The 20,186-nt window shown below is 37.3% G+C and overlaps 1 protein-coding gene across 1 annotated transcript in view; it reads right to left on the bottom strand.

Moving 5' to 3' along the window:
- Positions 1-18,506, bottom strand: part of LOC311080143 (obscurin-like) — a 395,902-nt gene extending 377,396 nt beyond the window's left edge. The window contains exons 1-4 of the mRNA XM_084109914.1: positions 18,257-18,506; positions 4,623-4,658; positions 3,949-4,167; positions 146-388 (exon numbers count right to left, since the gene is read on the bottom strand). Of these exons, the coding sequence (XP_083966040.1) occupies positions 146-388; positions 3,949-4,167; positions 4,623-4,658; positions 18,257-18,284 (526 nt within the window). The 5' untranslated portion in view covers positions 18,285-18,506. The remainder of the gene's footprint in view (positions 1-145; positions 389-3,948; positions 4,168-4,622; positions 4,659-18,256) is intronic.
- Between the last annotated feature and the right edge of the window lie 1,680 nt (positions 18,507-20,186).

Consider the following 20,186-nt stretch of genomic DNA (forward strand, 5'->3'; position numbering starts at 1 on the left):
TACACTTTATGTCGTTGTGCATCTGACAGAATAATGACTAAAGGTGAATTACTTCAGTCCTCTTGGCTGATTCAGAAGAATATAAGAAAAGTGTTGAACCACGAATACTGAACAGATTAAAACAGATGTGAATATGAACACTCACCTGATACAGTCAGTGTAACACCAGCACTGATGTCTGATCTCGTTGCTTCACATCTGTATTTATCACCATCAGACACAGATATGATTTTGGTGTCTCCCTCAGTGCTGTCTGGATTGTCTAAATCATCTCTAAACCATCTGTATCTCCACTGAATGTCTCCTCCTCTCTGTATGTCACATGTGAGAGTGACTCTCTCTCCTCTGAACACACGCTGATCTGGCTTCACCGTCACTACAGGTTTCACTGAGAAACAGAAGTAAACATTGAAAATGTGTGTTATGAGCTCAAAATGTCCTTATGTGAAAAACACCATAATATTAAAGACCTAGTTTGTGTTTTTGACAAAACAAAACAAAAAAATATGTATTGGTAAAGAACTGTAGTCTACTGTACTAACATCTGTACGTGAAAAACATGAAGGAAAACCTTTGAATCATTGCATGTGTCCCGTTTCACACTAAAATACCCCATTATGCTATTTTTAAGGTTCCTAATTTAGTTTTGGAGTCTCCTACAACAGGTTTACATGCATGTAAGGTCACAAATTATTTAAAACTTTATCGACAAAATGAACTAGCTTCCGGCAGACGGCCGTACGCATCGATTTACGCCAAAAGAGTAACAATTGAACTTGAACTGGAAGCTTACGCTACTCCTACATCTACGTCATACATCGTCAAGTGTTACTCTTCTGGCGTAAGTCGACATGCGTACGGCCGTCTGCCGGAAACTAGTTATTTTAGTCGACAAAGTATTTAATATGGAAATTTTTCTTACACGAACGCATCGCTTCACTTCACTTCAGAAGGCCTTTATTACACATATACACCTAGGATGGCTTAAGTAAAGAGAAGAGTATTAGAGTAAGATGGAGTAAATCATGGGTTAATTTAAATTTTTGGGTGAACTATCCCTTCTAACACTCCAGTTACTCTGCATGAACCAAGCAGTTGACTTGAATCAGGGGCAAATTGTATGTTTCTTAAAGGGATACTTCACCTCTGGAAAGATGAATGTGTATTTAAAATAGGTCATTTATGTAGAAGAAATGTGAAGAAATTTTTGAATTTGGAGCTTTCTAGACTGAGAAAATCCAGAAAATGTATTTTTGGCTCATGTGGATGAAAGACAACAACTCCCAGAATGCACTTGCTTCGCTGCCCTAGGAGGCCACACCCAAGACACGCCTACCGGTTAGAGAGCGCAGTTGAAAACAACAAGGCTAGGCTACTATTGAGACTCCGTGATGAGTTTGCCAGGGATTTCGAGATCGCCTAAAATGTCCGGGATTCGGCTTTTGCGTTTAGCGTTCATGTAAACACTACATTCAGATTCACCAATCGGAATGAGTTCAGCTAGATTGAAACAAAAGGTGTGCATGTAAAGAATGAATGGCGACCGCAGAAAGCAGAAAGCAAATCCCGAATCCCGGACATTTTGAACGATCTCGCCCGCCGGACATGTCAGGGAAAAAGAGGATGGTAACCCATTCAGCTTTCTCCTACTACTCAGTTTTCTCCACAGAACAAGAGCCTGCTAGCTTAGCTTCCAAAGGGCTGAACTATGTGTACATTGTGAGTGAGATCCCACCTCCTATGGGCGGGTTGAAAACATGTGGGACAGCTCCTCCTACTGGCTGTAGTCTTTAGCCTCTGGCCAGAAAATCCTCCGATGACGCAATATGACGATTTTTGCGTCATCGGAGGATTTTTTCCAGACAAAAAATACATAAATCTCTCCTCTCAGGGGGATATGAGGGTGGAAAGCACGGTAATTCGAAAATACTACAGGTTTTCTACTAATACAAAGCTTAATGCTAAATCCTGAAGTATCCCTTTAATGTTTTCTCATGAATCTGAAAGAACTATTTTGTGGAAAAAAATAGAAAAGAATCAAAAGTTCTGCTCGCCAAAGCAGTTCTGCTGCGTTCAATGTTTCGTAACAAATTTATTCTCCTAATGTATCATACAATCATATAATCATACATTCTTTGTTGAAATATGCAGAAATTTAAATGGCATAATATGAAGATTTTAAATATTCGAACTAAAGGAATTCCCACCCAGTGCAAGGATATAGTCTCTTCTAGCACACAGAGCCGCCGCTGCATGAAGAGTTGGCAAATCCACGTTTTCTTCCTTGGAATTGAGCTACTTTTCGGGTCGCATATTTTCAAAACGTGTCTTTATTATATGTGGTTTCTAGCATTTGTAACTTTTACAACAATTGTAACTTTTAGTCTCCGCCGAGGGAGGCGGCGCGCTAACAAGGACGCTAAACACGGCGGCCTCGACTGTCAGTAGCTAGCGCACCTCTTCAGATCAGGAGAGAGAGGTTTACACACACAGCTCTTACTGGAGCCCGTTATACCATTAATGACAAATTACATTCATTCTCATTTTTTATACAAATTACTGTATTATTCATACAGTAACTTTTCTGTTGTCTTAACATAGAAATGTATGTAAAATTACAAAAACATAATAATTAATAATTATTACAAAATAATTTGTAAAATCACCACCAGATGGTGCAAAGGGACAGCTGACACTAGAGAGGTGCAGGTATGACATCACTTATAGGCCAAAACACTGAAGCGAGCTGCATTTTAGCACAACTTTCATCATCCCGAAGTCAATGTGAAATTAATAACTTGCATAATAAAACAATATAATAGGACGAGATCAGTGAATCAGACCACTGCATGTCTACATGATCATCTGTTCAGATTTTCTCTTGCAATTTTTGCCATAACAAATGTGCTTTAGAAACTCAAAGTTAAAACAGCCAGAGAAAAATGTATGTTAAAAAAGTCAAGAGCCCAACTAAAGCAAACACTGATGACCATAATGGTAACATCTTTATTATTTTCAATAAAACATCAACAACTAAACTTGTGTAAATTCAACAAGAACTTTTGTTTGAAAGAAATAGTCAAATTGGATTGTAATAAGTGAAGACGCTGAGATCTTGAGAGATCTGTTAGTGTTTAAAGTTCTGTTGGGAATTAAAGTGTTTCTGTTGTGTGAGTTTTGTGGGTCACCGTTGTGCTGAAGAGAGTCTGTGCTTCAGTCAGGAGAAGACCAACACACACTGATGATATGTGGCATTGCTTTAAAGGCAGTGACTGTTGCAGTGATAAATACATTAGCTCATGTGCTATGCTATTGCTAATGGTTAACTGCAAGAACATTACATATTACAGAGAATGTAATATGAGTTGAAGTCAAGAGAGTTGAAGTCAGGTCAGCTTTATGGTAATGAGCTATGATGCAGTTCTAGCAAAGTAGAATAAAAATGTCTCTTTAGTCAAAAAGGTTCCTGACCCCTGACCTAAAGTGTTTGAGTGTCAAATCAGACTTTGTTCACGGGCAGATAATGAAGATCATAGTCTGGTATTATGCAAATTAGTTACTTTGTTGCGTAGATAAGTTACGGAAGAGAGACTGGAAACACTGACAACTCGTTTCTGCAGTTCAGAATCTATTCTTTTAGGAGACAATAACTTTATTTATCTGCACTTTGATCTTTACAATTTTGCAGACCTTTTACATTCATAAACAGCAACATCACTGCATGACAGGTAATATTGAAAAAGCATAATGGGGCTTTAAAGAAATGAGCAGAAAACAGATACTGAGCTTTATTCAGCAAGCAGTTCTGCATCTGAGAGAATAATGACTAAAGTGAACTGCTTCAGTTGTCTTAAGAACAGATGTGGCTGATACAGAAGAATATAAGAAAAGTGCTGAACCACAAATGTGGATTTTAAATGAGTAACACAGTTGAATATGAACACTCACCTGATACAGTCACTGTAACACCAGCACTGATGTATGATCTCGTTGCTTCACATCTGTACTGACCACCAGTAGACACAGATATGATGTTGATGTCGATGACTCTCTCTGTGTGTGAGATCTCTGAACCATCTTTAAACCATCTGTATGTCCACTGAATGTCTTCTCTCTGTATCTCACATGTGAGAGTGACTGTCTGAGGCTGATCTTGATTCTCCGTCCCTGCAGGTGATAAAATTAAAAAAAGTATTTCAGTATCAAGATCAGTGTCATGAACTCAAAACTTTGAGAAAAAGACTGCATTAAATAACATATTTAGTTTGCTTGTGTTGATGATTACATTATAAATAAATAAATAAATAAATGTATTGTTAAAACTAAAACAAAATATTTATATTTATATTTAGTCCACATGTATGCTTTGCTCTTTGAATTAATCAGAAGCATGTTCAAATTGCAGCTTGTCCAACATTTACAATATTTACTGTACACAATTAAATACATTTTCAATAAGACTAGTCAAGTTATGATACCATGAAATTAATATTCCTATTAATGTTATTTACAATACAGTTCAACTAGATAATTTTCTCATTTTCATTCACAATGCACACTACAAAAATACACAATTCACATTAGTTCAAAATTAATAATAATTTACTGCAGTACTTCAGTACCTTGACTGAGTCCAGAGTGACCGAGGGACATCAGCACTAAAAGCAGAAGAAACAGATATGAAGCTTTTCCATTCATTCCATCTGTTTTGATGCTCATTCAGGTGAGAACTGATGGTTTATTCTCCAGCATTTACATCACACACAGTGGTCTTATGGGTTTGGAATGGCATGAGGGTGAGTAATTAATGACAGAAACTTCATTTTTGGGTGAACTATCCCTTTAAAGGGATACTCCACTTTTTTTGGAAATAGGCTCATTTTACAACTCCCCCAGAGTTAAACAGTTGAGTTTTACCGTTTTCAAATCCATTCAGCCGATCTCCGGGTCTGGCGGTACCACTTTTAGCATAGCTTAGCATAGATCATTGAATTGGACAAGACCAGTAGCATCTCTCTCAAAAAAAATGACCAAAGAGTTTTGATATTTTTCCTATTTAAAACTTGACTCTTCTGTAGTTACATCGTGCCAGCAGGCGTAATGATATGACGCAGCACCTGAAAATAGTCCCCAGCTCGTAAGTTTGTCTAACCCATAGATATCATATATAAACGCTAGATGTCTTATGACGCAGTCACTTCCGGCATCACCGTTCGGCCATCTTGTCACAGGCAGGCTTAATGTAAGGTGAGTGATCAGCACGCACACAAATCCTCTTATCTCGTTGAAATCTTGACGGATTTACAAACGGTTTGATTTCTTACAAACGTTATTAACGTGGCTATAATTCAGAATGCTTGAACATGTATGTTATAATTATTCATATGTATGCAGTGTCATAACTACATCTCTGACGTTTATAACAAACCAAACCGTTTGAAAATCGGTAGAAATTGAGCAAGTTATGGTTATTTAAAAGTACATGCACCATTAAACGAGTGAACGAGCTGTCTGTGGCAAGATGGCCGCCACATGCAGACATCGACCTCCATTGGCCAGCAGCGCGCATGAGACATCTAGCCTTTATTATATGATATCTATGGTCTAACCTATTAGATCTATTTTCAGGCGCTGCGTCATATCATTGCACCTGCTGGACTCATGGTACGGCAGCAAAGTCTCTTGAATATTGCGCATGAATGAGAGTATCGTTCCTAGCCATATCAGCCTAGAAAATCGCAACTTTACATTTTCCATCAATAGGCATTAAGATAAACCAAAGGCATCAAAAATCATTTTTGGTTAGAAAAATTATTCATAAATGATGAAGGGCAGAGACAAGAATTGACGGCTCAAAAGGAAAATGCATTCTTCCAAAAATTGACAAAAATCACAAATCTGAATCAACTTGAGGCGATCAAAAGACAGATAACCCTTGAAGCCCTAAGACCACACTTGAACAGATTTGACCTTCCCAAAACTATCCTTTTGGATTCATTGCTGACTAAATCAGAAATAAAGCTAAATCCATTGTGCATCCCATACCTGAAAAGAAATGTGTGGTACACTTGGCTTGGGATTTGGGAGGAGCCAAAATTTTGAGGAACGTGAATATGGTAGTGAGCTCAAGGCCAGAACAGTGGGAAAGTGACACAATCGTTAAAAGTCGGACAGGGAGGAGAAATCAGACCAGCACAGGTAGATAATTGGACACTGGAAAAACTGGTGGTAGTGGTAGTTTTGTGGAGCAACCCCAACCATACCAGTCATATGTGGGTAGAAATTCATGAAAAAGACAGAAGAGCAGTCAGTTGTCAAAAAACCCCCCAAAAAAACAGTCAGTAACAACTGAGAATGTCGCAACGATGGACAAGTAGGAGGGGCAGGAGGGGAAACGGGGAGAAAATCTTAAACAAAAAAGAAACAAAAAAATGTATTTATTTATTTGAGCCATTAAAATTAGAAACCTGCACTAAAGAGGAATAGAAAAACAGCCTTTCCTGAACAATAATTCGGCTTTTTCTCTTCATTGTTACAAGAAAAAATAACGAGTAAAAGTGTGTGCACGTCAAATGCACAGATTAGGACTGTTTGAAAAAGAACAATATTCATTTATAAAGAGAAACTACAATTATGAAAGAACATTTGTTTCTCTCTCATATAGCAAAAGTAAATGGTGACTGTGATATGACAAAGAGAGGCAGAAAGGAGGGGCTGCCTCTGATAGAGAGAGGAAGGGCAGCAAGAAGAAAGTGAGACTGCGTGTGTGCGTGCGTGCGTGCGTGCGTGCGTGAGTGCGTGTGTGTGTGTGTGTGTGTGTGTGTGTGTGTGTGTGTGTGTGTGTGCGCATGTGAGGAAGGAAAGGAGGGAGACAGAGAGAAAGAGTTCACCTTTTTTTTAGTTCTGGCTAGCTTATAAACCAGAAAGTGAGTAACCATTTACAACATACACTTTGAATAACACTTTTTTTTTGTAATCTTTTTTTTGTTTGTGATTTTATTTGTAACTGTCATCCCCACCAGTGGACCTGTAATATAGGAACTGCATTTTTAAAATACCTGAGAAAGACTAATCAAATATCTTAATAAATGTCTGACCATCTTGCTGAAAACTAGTTAAGAATAGATGCAAGCTGGGGTTAGTAAGGTATACTAACTGATAATTAAGATTATAATGGCATCAACACCTGTAGAATAACCAGAGATACTATAGGACAACCCTCCAAAAATGGGGAAAGAAGCCTAAAAACAAAATGACCAGCAGAGGGAACATTTGATGTGGCTATGTGAGACACTGAATCTTAAAAAAAAAAAAAGAAAAAAAAAAGGTAGGAGTAAACAGGGGAAAATAAAAAAAGGAAGAATAACAAGTACTGACTTTACTTTAAAAAGAGGGAGAATAATAATTAAACATAAGGAGACAGGTCAAAGGGAGATTCTAGTTTAACTACCGGTATCTGAAATCTCAGCTTAGTCCAAAAGCTTGCATATGATGTGCATGCAGTATAAGGATTCCTTTGTATGAATGTAATGTGTCCACATCTGTTATCCATTAATGTGGTCTCCAGTGTTCGGCTGGTGAAATCTCCCTATGTTATACACTGAAGGCCTTACTGGACAGGCACAGAAAGATATCTAGCCGGAAACTGACCATTTATAGATTTGTTATACAACGTTTATTTGAAATGATATGATGTAATGTACAGTATGGTTCTATTGGTTGAAGTGGTAAGACTCCCCTTATACTTTTACTATTTATTCCATATCTAGAGTTTTGGGAGCTGAGCTATTGTCTCTCCAGTTCATTGTTCATCCATATGCCTGATTAAAGACGAAGACCAAAGGCACTTTTGTTGGACTCTTAATTTCTAACAGAGATATAATGACAAAACTGAAAAGAAAACGGAAAGACTGCCTCCCCGTGCATCACCTTATGGCCCCTCAGAGAAACAGATGTCTGATATAACAGGAACAGGAACAGAAGTAAGAGGAAGGGTTGCACGATATTGAGGAAAAATGTGATATAATACAATATTGCTTTAATTATGTAAAATAAATTTAAATTGTGTCACATGGCGCAAGTACCGCAATGAGTTGTTTAAGCAAATTATTGTGCTGAATAATTCAATCAAGTCACACACAAGTAACAGTCTTGTGCAATCTATTTTCTGCTATATGCGTTGATCTAAAACTTTGATTTTTAAAACCTTTTGAAGCAGCCTATTAAAATTATATAGACATTGCAAGCTGTAATGCAGGATAATGAAGAAAGAGAGATAAGCACATCAAGTTACAGTGAAAAGGTGAGAGCAAGTAGACTGGGTAAACCCAGCCCGATCTGCCGGTGATTTGAGTTTGCCCTGCAGCTCAGGCTGGAAGCCTGTACATTTTTCCATCCTGTTTCCATTATAAATCTGTGGGGACCAATCAAAAACTGGCTTATCCACCTGGTGCGCTATTGGTGGGTTTAACAAGATGACGATAGAGAAGCGACGACAAGCTACGATCGCTCGAGTGGGTGTAAATACCACTCACTTTCATGTTTTTCTTTTTTTTTGCACAACCTGCAAAAATCACTCGATGCCATTGCTGCTTCTGCAAACCGCTCATCAATGCTACAAACAGCAATGCTCGCGTTGCTCTGCAAAGTACACCCGGATCGTTGGTCTGATTGGTTGAAGGATTATCCAATTGCGTACAGAGTCATTTGAACTATGCCTGATGATCACGCCTCTTGTGCAGTAGAAAATGCAGAGCAGACTCCCCAGACAAATGTCTTAAAATCTTAAAAGATTGAGCTTGGTCTGGTGATAGCCAGACTAGAGAGCAAGTGCAAATATAAGACATGAGAATGAAAGGGAAAAGGAGGCATCAAGCCAAAAAAAAAAGGTTTATGACAGCTGTGTTTAACACAATCAAATGGCAACTGATGTCGGCCAGCTGTGTTATTCCAAACATTTAGACACTGTCACATGGGGAATGCCACATTGCCTACATTCAGTAGCTTTTGTCATTAGAGTTGTGTTACCAAAACTCTCAACTTTAGACTATTGGACAAATGAGGTGTTAAAGGACAAATAATTACACTAGCAACCTTTTACTATTTTAATTTCAGACGTGCATGGTTTTGACCATTGCACAAAGGGGGGAAGTGAGTAAAAAAAACAAAAAAAACAGTTGATGATAGATGATTTTGATAGATAGCCAAATGCAATATTTTTGTTCAAAACAATGTCTGAAAAGGTGTGTATAGATTTGATTGGTCAACCATGGGGAATAACAATTGAGTTTAAGCATAGCTTTAAGCATGAAGTAAATCAGGCTTTGAGTATATTTGTATGCATAACTTGATAAAAATGAAGAATGGATGAATTACATTTATTGCAATCAATAGAAGTTCTTTAACACACTGAAGGCTCATTGAGAGCCTTGGGAGAACAGTTGGGAACTCATAAGCGACATGACATTGGAAAAACAGACCAACATTAAATTGGTTATTCGCGGAGAAAGAATGTGTTGTATAATATTTGAAGCTAACTGTTTTACTTATGTTCCAAATAATACAGCTCCTGATGAACCATTCACCGAGAAGAAGAAACTGAACCATTCATCATTGAAGAAACTGAATAATAAGGGTCACTGAAGGGTTTATCGCAATTATCTCAGATAACTCAATCCAGCTATACTAATCATATCCGGCAAGTGTGTTCGAAGAACCGAGTTAGCCAGATCATGATTAGCACGATGATATCATCTTGGATGTGTCATTTGATCTCGGATGTAATAAGCAACGTACGAAGAACGAGCCCCAGAAGCCCAGAACATGTAGATATATTGACATTCAGAACATGCTTTCTCCGACTTTTGTTATTATTATTATTTTATACATATTTTTATATTTTATTATGTTTGTTTACAAATTTTTACTTTTGTACATTTTTATTATTTTAGCTTTACATTTTGTCAAGGGCTTGTATACACTTTTTTATGGTACACTACTTAATGCCAAAGTAGCGTTTTTGAAGTTTACACGGAGATGATAACGTTTTTCAAAATTAAAAATAAATTGCACATTGGGTCCTGTTTCAAAGATTGCGTTTTTGAGTCACCAAACACCATCACAAGTGATACAACTATTTTATTTTAATTTGACTAGGAATTAGGCTCAAAAGAAACAGTATGCTGTTGGGAGAGTGTTTTTATATTACCACACAGCAGTGTTCAGTGGATTAAATAATTTACTAGATTAACGATCGATCAATCTACAAATTAAACTCACCCATACTGTCATAAATTACTAAAATGTCATCCGAATTTGACAAATAATCAATTTTCTTGTCCCTAATAGTCAACATAATGCAGGGGAAACTGTAAAATGAACTGCAGCAGTGCTAAACTTGCATAATAAAACTACAACACTCGAACTATAAATGTATGAATTAAACTCACTGAGACTGTCAACAGTTTCTTTTCCATGCATAATTTTATTATATCCATGTTTGTGGTTAGTTACAGTCAAATCTTATATAACAGTGAAATCGCCCTCCAACTCTTCTGTCATGCCTGCACTGCACTCGAGATGGTGACGGGAGCTGAGCTCCACTGAAAGGCTTCTTTCCTATTGGTTGTCGCTCGCGAAAATCACTTCTCATTTGCATAAAGTTGAAATATAGCCTGCCCTATAGGCTTGTTTACCTATCAGAATGTCTATAGTTAGCTTTGGGGTGTGTCCATGTCCCTCTATGATTGAGTGACATTAAGTGGAAAATGTCGGGGAGGACATTTGAGAGTGGTGCCCAGAAAAGAAAAAAAACGTATTAAGAAGGAGTTGCACGAAAAAGATCTACTAAAGAGCATCCCAAAGCTCACCGGATTTTTTAAACCAGCTGCTATTGAAGATGGACCCAGCACCGGAGGAAGATCTCTATCCCACACACCGGAGGGAGCGGAGGAGGCGCAGGCCGCGCAGGTGGATGTAGCTGGAGAGGAGCAGGGGACTGCCTGCAGCAATGGAGGGGAGGAGGAGGTGGGAGCACACAAGTCCCAGAGAGAGGACCAGGCCACAAACCAGTTAGGGAGAGACGAGTCAGATGACCCATATTCTAACAGTGACCCGGGCCGCTGGGGAAACAATATTGACAGAAAAGTGCGGGCTTATTGGGCGGAAATGGGACAAAATAAAGATGCTGACGTGTCGGCATCGGAACGCCAATATAAACAGCAGAGAAGATTTCTCAAAAATGCATTTCAAACGCAAACTCAGTAACGGAGAGTGTGCCCAGAGAATGGCTCTGTTATTCACCATCAGCAGGTAGTGTGTATTGTTTTGCATGCAAAATATTTGGCGAGAACAAGGAAAAGTCAGCATTTGTGTGTGGGGTTTATTTTGACTGGAAACATGCTAATGATCGTATAGCAGAACATGAAAGCTGTGACATTCACAGAAAAGCCATGATCGCTTAAATCAATCAAGCAGCTGACAGTGGGACAGTGGACTCGGAACTCAAAAAGCAGGGTCAACAGTGTGAACTGCTGTGAGGAGACTGAACAGTTTTTCAGTTTTGCACAAGCTTTGTTCAACTTTTCATCAAAGACCACTTCACGCTGGCAGATGATCAGGGCAGGGTTGCAGACCAATGATAATAAAAGAATAGAGACTTTAAAATCGCTAGGGCACTGCACAAAAAGATGAACAAACTGGAAATTACACTAAGGTGCAACATGTAGAATGCCATCCTTCAACGTTTCCAGGGTGTGAGTACTGTCTGCACTACAAGCGGTGGAATTGGATCTGTGCAATGCTGTGGATCTGGTTCGGTCATTGCGTGAATATGTAGCAGGCCTCCGGGATCAGTTTGATATTTGAGACAGCTGCAAGGAACATGTCCCCCATTGTGTCTCATGAGTACAAATCAGACACCAAGCGAAGAAAAAAAGAAAGAGACAGGCTGATTGTCACAAACTGCTCTGAGACACGAATGCTAAGATCCAAACGCAGCTTTTAATTAAGGCGTAATCCAAAGAACAGGCAATAGGTCAAACACAGGCAGGCAGTCCGTAAAAACAAACAAACAGTGAGTTATGGGAAATGTAGTTTGTGAGGGAGTGATAATAGTCTGGTGTGTAGTGCCCTCTGGTGGCTCTCAAGGGCACTCCAGCTGGTGATGTTACACTGATGAGTCATCTGAGCCTGAGTGCGAGCTATCAGGCTGCAAACGCTTCTGTACATCTGTGTATATCTATATCATTGACCGTTTAGTGTCAGAACTGGACAGAAGGTACCAGTCATACAAAGAATTGTGTGAAAACTTCAGGTTTTTAAATGGGTTGCATTGGATTTCCCCCCAAGACCTCCGCTCAGCAGCATTGAGCCTGCAGAGGAAATACAACAGTGACTTGGAAGAGGACTTTGTAGAGGAGGTGGTACAGTTCAGAGAATTTGTACAGGATGAAAATGTGAGCAGCACGTCTGCAGTGGAGTTACTGAAATTTTTAGTTACTGAATTTTTTTTCCAAACACAGACATAGCTCTACGGCTATTCCTGACTATGCCAGTGACCAACACGAGCCGGAGAACGGTCCTTCTCCAAACTGGGCTTGGTGAAAAATAGACTGCGATCAAGCATGCAGCAAGGCCGAGTCAGTCATCTCACACTGATGTCTATTGAGCATGACATCCTTCGTGATTTGGATTTTAAGGACACAATTGGGGCCTTTTCTTCAAAGAAGACCAGACGAAAGTCAAGTCAAGTCAAGTCAAGTATATTTGTATAGCGCTTTTCACAATACAGATTGTAACAAAGCAGCTTCACAGTGTTAAAATAAAATAATACAACAAAGTTTGTTTCTAGTGGAATTTATTGATTGATAGAATAAAATTAGATATCCCCAAAATATCCCCAACTGAGCAAGCCAAAGGCAACAGTGGCAAGGAACCGAAAAACTCCATCAAGTGACCTAATGGTGTCCTAAAACTCCATCAGGTGACCTAATGGAGAAAAAAAAAACCTTGGGAGAACCCAGGCTCAGTCGGGGCCAGTTCTCCTCTGGCATTTATGAACTAGAGGCCGGATTGTAGTTTGAAACTGTGAGATTAACAATATTATATGAATGCCTGGCTGAAAAGATGCGTCTTTAATCTAGTTTTAAACTGGGAGAGTGAGTCCGAGCAACGAACAGTATCAGGAAGGCTATTCCAGAGTTTCGGAGCTAAATGTGAAAATGCTCTCCCTCCTTTGGTGGATCTGGATATCCTAGGTATGACCAAAAGCCTCGAGTTTATTGATCTTAAAGAGCGCGATGGATTATAGGGTGATAGAAGATCCGCTAAATAGACTGGAGCTAAGCCGTTTAGGGCTTTATAAGTCAGTAGCAATACCTTATAATTAATACGGAACTTTATAGGTAGCCAATGTAGTGATGATAAAATCGGTGTTATATGATCATATTTTCTTGATCTAGTAAGAACTCTAGCAGCTGCATTTTGGACTAACTGTAGCTTGTTTATTGAGGATGCAGGACAACCGGCTAATAAAGCATTACAGTAATCTAGTCTCGAGGTCATGAATGCATGAACTAACTTTTCTGCATCAGAAACTGATAGCATATTACGTAGCTTAGCAATGTTTCTAAGGTGGAAAAAGGCTGTTCTTGTAACATACGAAATATGATTTTCAAAAGACAGGTTACAATCGAGTATAACACCCAGGTCTTTTACTGTAGAGGATAAAGTAACAGGACATCCTACGATGTCAAAGTTGTATTTTGAGAGGTTCTGTGGGCGGTTTTTTGAACCGATAAGTATTACCTCTGTCTTGTCTGGATTTAATAAAAGAAAATTACGCGTCATCCAATCTTTTATATCTTTAACACACTCTGTCAATTTGGATAATTTAGCGTTTTCATCCGGCCGTGATGAAATATATATTTGAGTGTCATCAGCATAACAATGGAAACTAATTCCATGTTTCCTTATAATATTTCCAAGTGGCAGCATATATATTGAGAATAACAGAGGGCCCAACACAGATCCCTGCGGCACTCCATAGTTTACTGGAGTTATGATCGATTTTTCTCCATTTAAATAGACAAAATGGTAGCGGTCTGATAAGTATGATCTAAACCAGCTTAATGCTTGTCCTTGAACACCAGTATAATTTTGTAGTCGATCTAAGAGTATTGTATGATCAATAGTATCGAACGCAGCACTTAGATCAAGTAAAACTAGTATTGAGATGCAGCCTTGGTCAGAAGCTAAAAGTAAATCATTTGTGATTTTAACGAGCGCAGTTTCAGTGCTATGATGCGGCCTGAATCCTGACTGAAACTTTTCATAGATGTCATTTTCTTGCAAGAAAGAGCCCAGTTGAGTGGACACAACTTTTTCTAGTATTTTAGACATAAAAGGTAGATTTGAAATGGGTCTATAATTTGCTAGATTATTATGATCTAATTGTGGCTTCTTAATGAGAGGTTTTATCACTGCCAGTTTAAATGTTCTTGGAACATGACCTAAAGATAAAGACGAGTTAATAATATTGAGGAGAGGCTCTTCCACTACAGGTAACACTTCCTTCAGTAGTTTAGTTGGTATAGGATCTAATAAACATGTTGTTGTTTTAGATGAAGTGATAAGTTTATTTAACTCTTTTTGTTCTATAGTTGTAAAGCACTGTAATTGTTCTTGAGGGGCGATAATTGAGGCTGAATTATAAGGTGCGATTGAGGATTGAACGTTTACAATTGTGGTTCTGATGTTTTCTATTTTCTCAGTGAAGAAGTTCATGAAATCATTACTACTAAACTGTAACGGGATATTTTGTTCGGGTGACGTCTGTTTATTTGTTAGTCTAGCCACGGTGTTAAATAAAAACCTAGGATTGTTTTGGTTGTTTTCTATTAGTTTGCGGAGGTGCTCAGCCCTGGCCGCTTTTAGGGCCTTTTTACCCTTTTAGAAAGCACTTCTAAAAGGGTAAGAAAGTGCTGTATTTATAGCTTGTGCTGTGCCGGTTTTAAATTGTTGTGGTTGTGCATTGTTTTAAGAGAAATGCACATTTATACTGCAAATCTTCTATAAATGTTGCTCAGTTTCATCTTTTTGGTACCTGGCATTAGGCCGTGTTGCTATCCATGGTGCTGAATGGAGTGTGTTTGTGTGTCTGTGCAGGTGCAGGTGCATGTGATTGGTTCAAAGGGCCCGCTGAGGCCAGAGAAGAGGCTCCTACTTTGATCTGTTGATGTTCTATGCTGTTATCAATTATTATCAATGTTTGTGCAGACAGGTGATGGTTGTTGGTGACGTTTTTCATAATATTGTTTGAAATCATACTTTCACACATTTTGGTTTTATTACCACCATAAGTTGCTGTGTGTGGTTGTTAAATAAAGTGTCTTGTGTTTATGCTCAAGTGGGCTCAGTGATATGTTAATAACAATATTATGGTGTTTTCTGGCTCAAAGAGGGAAAACTCACTGTTGTAGGTCTCGAAAGAAACTAATGCATTTTGTGATGTAGATTACCTAGATATTACACTTTTTAAAATGAGACTCTATAAATCGAGGGGATGGGTTGCCTACAAAAGCAGTTGAAAGATTTGCTTTGTTTCTTTTCTTTGCTTTGCTTTTTTTTTTTACGCTATTTTGGCTCAAGAGCACTTGAAGTCCCCAAACGAACAAGATGTGAAAACACCCTTAACCTCCTGAGGCCCTGCGTCCTCATATGAGGACATTACATTTTTGCCTCTTGACACAATGATAGTCAAATTTGTAAATCTTAGACATGTTGGCCACATTTAGGGACACTGCCCACACCATCCTGTGGTGATATCACAACATTACACCAATGTCAGTGAGAAGAAAATGACCCTAACCCTAACCCTAACACTTCTACACCAGTTCCCGAAAGAAAAATGACCCAGGTAAAAAATCTATTCAAATTATATGAATGAAACAAATGTATTTATGTACAATACTGTCTCTATCATCATGGGGATTAAAATTTGACATATTTTAGTAATAGTAGCACTCTAGGACATCAGTAAATGTGAAGCACTCGTTTGAGGACATTGGGACTATATTACGTTATCCCCTTAACTGTCACCGTCCCACCTGGGACGTTTGCCCATATATATTTAGAACAATAATATCTTAGTAAAAACCTAAAGTAATATTGACAAACTATATATCATTTGAAAGCTTACAGTCTCTAGTTTTCATATTTGGTGGCTGTTTTTTAAAATAAATTACAGAAGAGCAGTAATTTATCAATTTGCAACAAGAATATTTCATATTCATTAGGCGTGTTTAGGCCTTTATTTTGAAATAGAAATAAACATGAAAAATCATGAAATATTGGTAGAAACCTCAGTTTGTTTTCATGCCAAGAGTTCAAAAGATAACACTAATTAAATGTTATGAGAAAAAAAGGTCTGAAAATGTTTAGAATATAAAGAAAAATATTATGGATTCTCGATTTGTGATGCGGCAGTGAGCTATAACGCACATATGTGCTCTTTTTATGTTTATTAGAGGTTGAAATCAAATCAAATACTGCCAAAACACCCATACTATTTCTGAATAGGATGTATACTTAATAAATTGTATGAAATTATGGAAAGACATGGTTCAGATCATTCAAAACATATATGAAAATGGAGCCCTTATATGGTCAGTAAGGAAGCTGGCTGTCCATCTAGTGAAAAAGTTTGGTACTGCGCCCAAATAAAATCTTACTGAAAGCTCATTTTTTGAGATATCAACCTAAAATTTGGAACACAACTTGTTTAGATCTTTGGCTTTAATTTTCTAGCAGTTTTAGAGTAAAATATATTTTATAATATATATATTTTATATAAAATATAAATAATTATATTTTTACATTCTATATTTTCATAAACTCAAACTTATATAACTTTTTTTCTGTTTCACTTTCATAATTTATTTCACTTCTACAATAATCTGGCAAATGTCTTCTTAAAAACAAGACCAACCATATGTCTATATTCCAAAGCATTCTTGAATTAAGACCATTTAAGTTTGTTTTTTGATTGCTAGTACTATGTCCTCACATGAGGACATCATATGGTAAATCATAGACCCACTGTCCTCACATGAGGACATCATTTTCTGCAAAAACTACTTCCTGTACAAAAACAAATTTTAGTTATTATACTTATTAGGTCCTACTTATCCCAAATAGCAAGAACAATTATAAAATGCACACCAGGCAAACTCTCGGGTCTCAGGAGGTTAAGGGACATTGAAAAATGTAATAAATGTATTTGCAATATATCAAAACAAGTGATAATTAAAGGAATATAGCACAAGCACAGTTTTCATTCAAAACATTTCACTAAATAAAGTATTGTTAAAAATATAAAAAAACATTTTGTTTCAATGTTAACATACACCTGTGGTTATTCTGCTAGGACACCAAATAAAAATGACACTGAAACCAGCTTGTTAGAAAAGACATATATGAGTGATTTAAATGTCCAAATACTTATTGCAATAACTTTTCAAAAAGAGGGTCAGAGAGAATGAGTCTCTGATGGAGAGTTTATTTAACAATCCCAACAGGATTTCGCGATATATTTTTTTGTGATTCTTGTGATCAAAATTACAGATTTTGTGGTGGTAATTTATAGAAATCTGCGTAAAAAAAAAATGTCAGTTTTTTTATATATATATATATATATATATATATATATATATATATATATATATATATAATTAGGATCACACATTTACCATATTATGTATTATGCTCAATAGTCATACAGGACAATAGAACATGCAAAATGCATAGATCTTGTTTATTTTGGTATCTTACAAAAAAGGCTAGTCCTGGGGGTATTCCAGAAAGCAGGTTATGTGACACACCCGGGTATATTTAAGGGTAAGTAAGCGGATAATCTAAATTTTTTGTTCCAAAAACGGAGGGAACTTGCAGGGTATGTACAGTAAGTAGCCATAGCAACTCACTCTCTGAACATATCCTGCTCCGGATCAGCTCATAGTCCCGGGTTAGTTTACTTCAGAGGTGTTCAGGGTTAGTTTACTTCAGAGGTGTTCAGGGTTATACTTAATGAATTTCAACAATAAAGAATAGTGAGACTGTGGGTCAGACTCTCCTCACAACACTATCATGTATTTCATCTTCAGCTGAATACATTAGAAACAGAAAAAAATAATAAAGGATATATAATATAATATAAAAATAATAATAAAAATAGTACAGGATATAATAAAATACTCACAGATGAGAGGCAGTGCACTGGAGCCCATACTGTCACATTAACAGACTGTTTTGACAGTGCCGTGTTCTAAAACAGACACCTCCTGTGTGTTTAAACAGCAATTTCACACTTCAAGAAGAGATGAGGGAGGAGGACACAAAACTCTAAAAAAGTTATTCTGGTAATTGTTGTAGAAATACACACTGCCAGACGGAATACAAACGGCTCATCTGAGACGAGGCTGAATCCAGCTTCTTATTGACGCTATCCGTTCCGTTCCACCTTAAAAGACTCTTCCACGTTTGTTAGCTTGTTATTCATGCTCAACTTAGGGACCATGCAGTTTTTCTCTTTTTCACGTTTTTTTAAGGGATTGTGTTGCTTTTGTGTCTATTTTCAGAATAAAATAATAATAAACTATGTTTAAATGCAAATAACACTGACATATCAGCGAAAATGGACTGTAAAAATTTAATAGCCTAGAATAATATGGAGCTCATAATATGACAAAACGATTTGAATTTGAATTGTGTAAATTTGAATTATTTGCAAGTGTAATCTAACAAAATTGAATTTTAGGTGGTAGTTTAAATAGTTCTGAATTAGATTTTTTTTAAACGAATATTGAACATTTGAAATTTAACAAATTGAAATGTTTTTATGGCTGAATTTTATAGACATGTATTTTCAAACAGCTAGTTTTTAGCGCAATTTTCCAACGGACAAAATTGCGATTGTTAACTCATGATTTCTGTTCTGTCTGTGCGCACCAATCTTGCACTTCTATCTCCTCCTCAACCAGACCACCTAGAGACTTCGGGTTTTCGGCATTATGTTAAGGAAGGTCTAATCTCGGAACGCACACACACAAAAAAAAAAAAACATAAAAAGATTTACTATCTCTTAGTGTTGTGATCCCATGACGTCAGAAAATTGCGCTAAAACACTCACTGAGTTTTTATTACTTGTTTTGTTCTGAATTCGTATACTGCAAATATTCAGTTTAAAAAAATACAGATTCAAGTTTTCAAGATGAAGAAATTTGGAACTTCAAATTCAGTTTTCTAAAATTCAAGTTCAAAAATTCAAGTTCAAAAATTCAGATCTTACAGAAAGTAGGTCACAGGTCATCCACAGGGAAGAGTAAAGGATCTCAGATAAGTCGAACAGAGCATTTTGGCTGCACTGCAGTAGTTTTCTGCTGCAAACGCGGTGGTGGTTCAAGAAAAAACATGTATCTTTCGTTCAGTCGTTTTTTATTTAATATTAAGAGTAGAAAAATGAGAAAACAGCTTGAGTATTAGATTTCTAATATTCTAGTAGCCTAATAATAGTCCGCTGCAGCAGTTGCACGGAGCTTACAAAACGCGTGTATTGCAACTATAGGCTACATTTAATTTTCTCATCAAACAACTAGACTAACGAATGGCTCGGTACAACAGAAGAGCCTAGAAAGGGCTTTTTCTCTGTGTAGACCAGCAGTTGGTCTGAATTTGCTATAGCCTATTTTCCGGACTGTATAGGCTAAGTCACGTTTTATCATGAAACACGCTGTGATTTATTCCAAAGTGACTCAGGCATATATAATGCAACGTTATAACGTTAAATAATCTAAATGTTGACTTTCAAAAGTAGGCGCGCCAAGAAGGCTATTCTCTGTATTTTGGTTCATTTTTGGTGAGCGCCAGAAAGATAAATGTTTGGAATAACAAGTAGGACTGTGTGCGGCACAGCTTGCCCTTTATATTGTACAACAGACCAATTAAATTAGGCAGAATAACTTTATATGTTTGGTTGATTGTGTTTCATTTTTATAATGAACAGTCTGCGATATGAAGCAACGCCAGAACTGATACTATGTTGTGTGAGAGCGCGATGCGCGAGCGCCATCTCTTGGATTTGTTCCACTGCTGGGAAATAACTTAATACTCTGTTATTTATAGTCATACAG

Source organism: Abramis brama (genome assembly GCF_963993115.1).
Source record: "Abramis brama genome assembly, chromosome: 3".
Taxonomy (NCBI): domain Eukaryota; kingdom Metazoa; phylum Chordata; class Actinopteri; order Cypriniformes; family Leuciscidae; genus Abramis; species Abramis brama.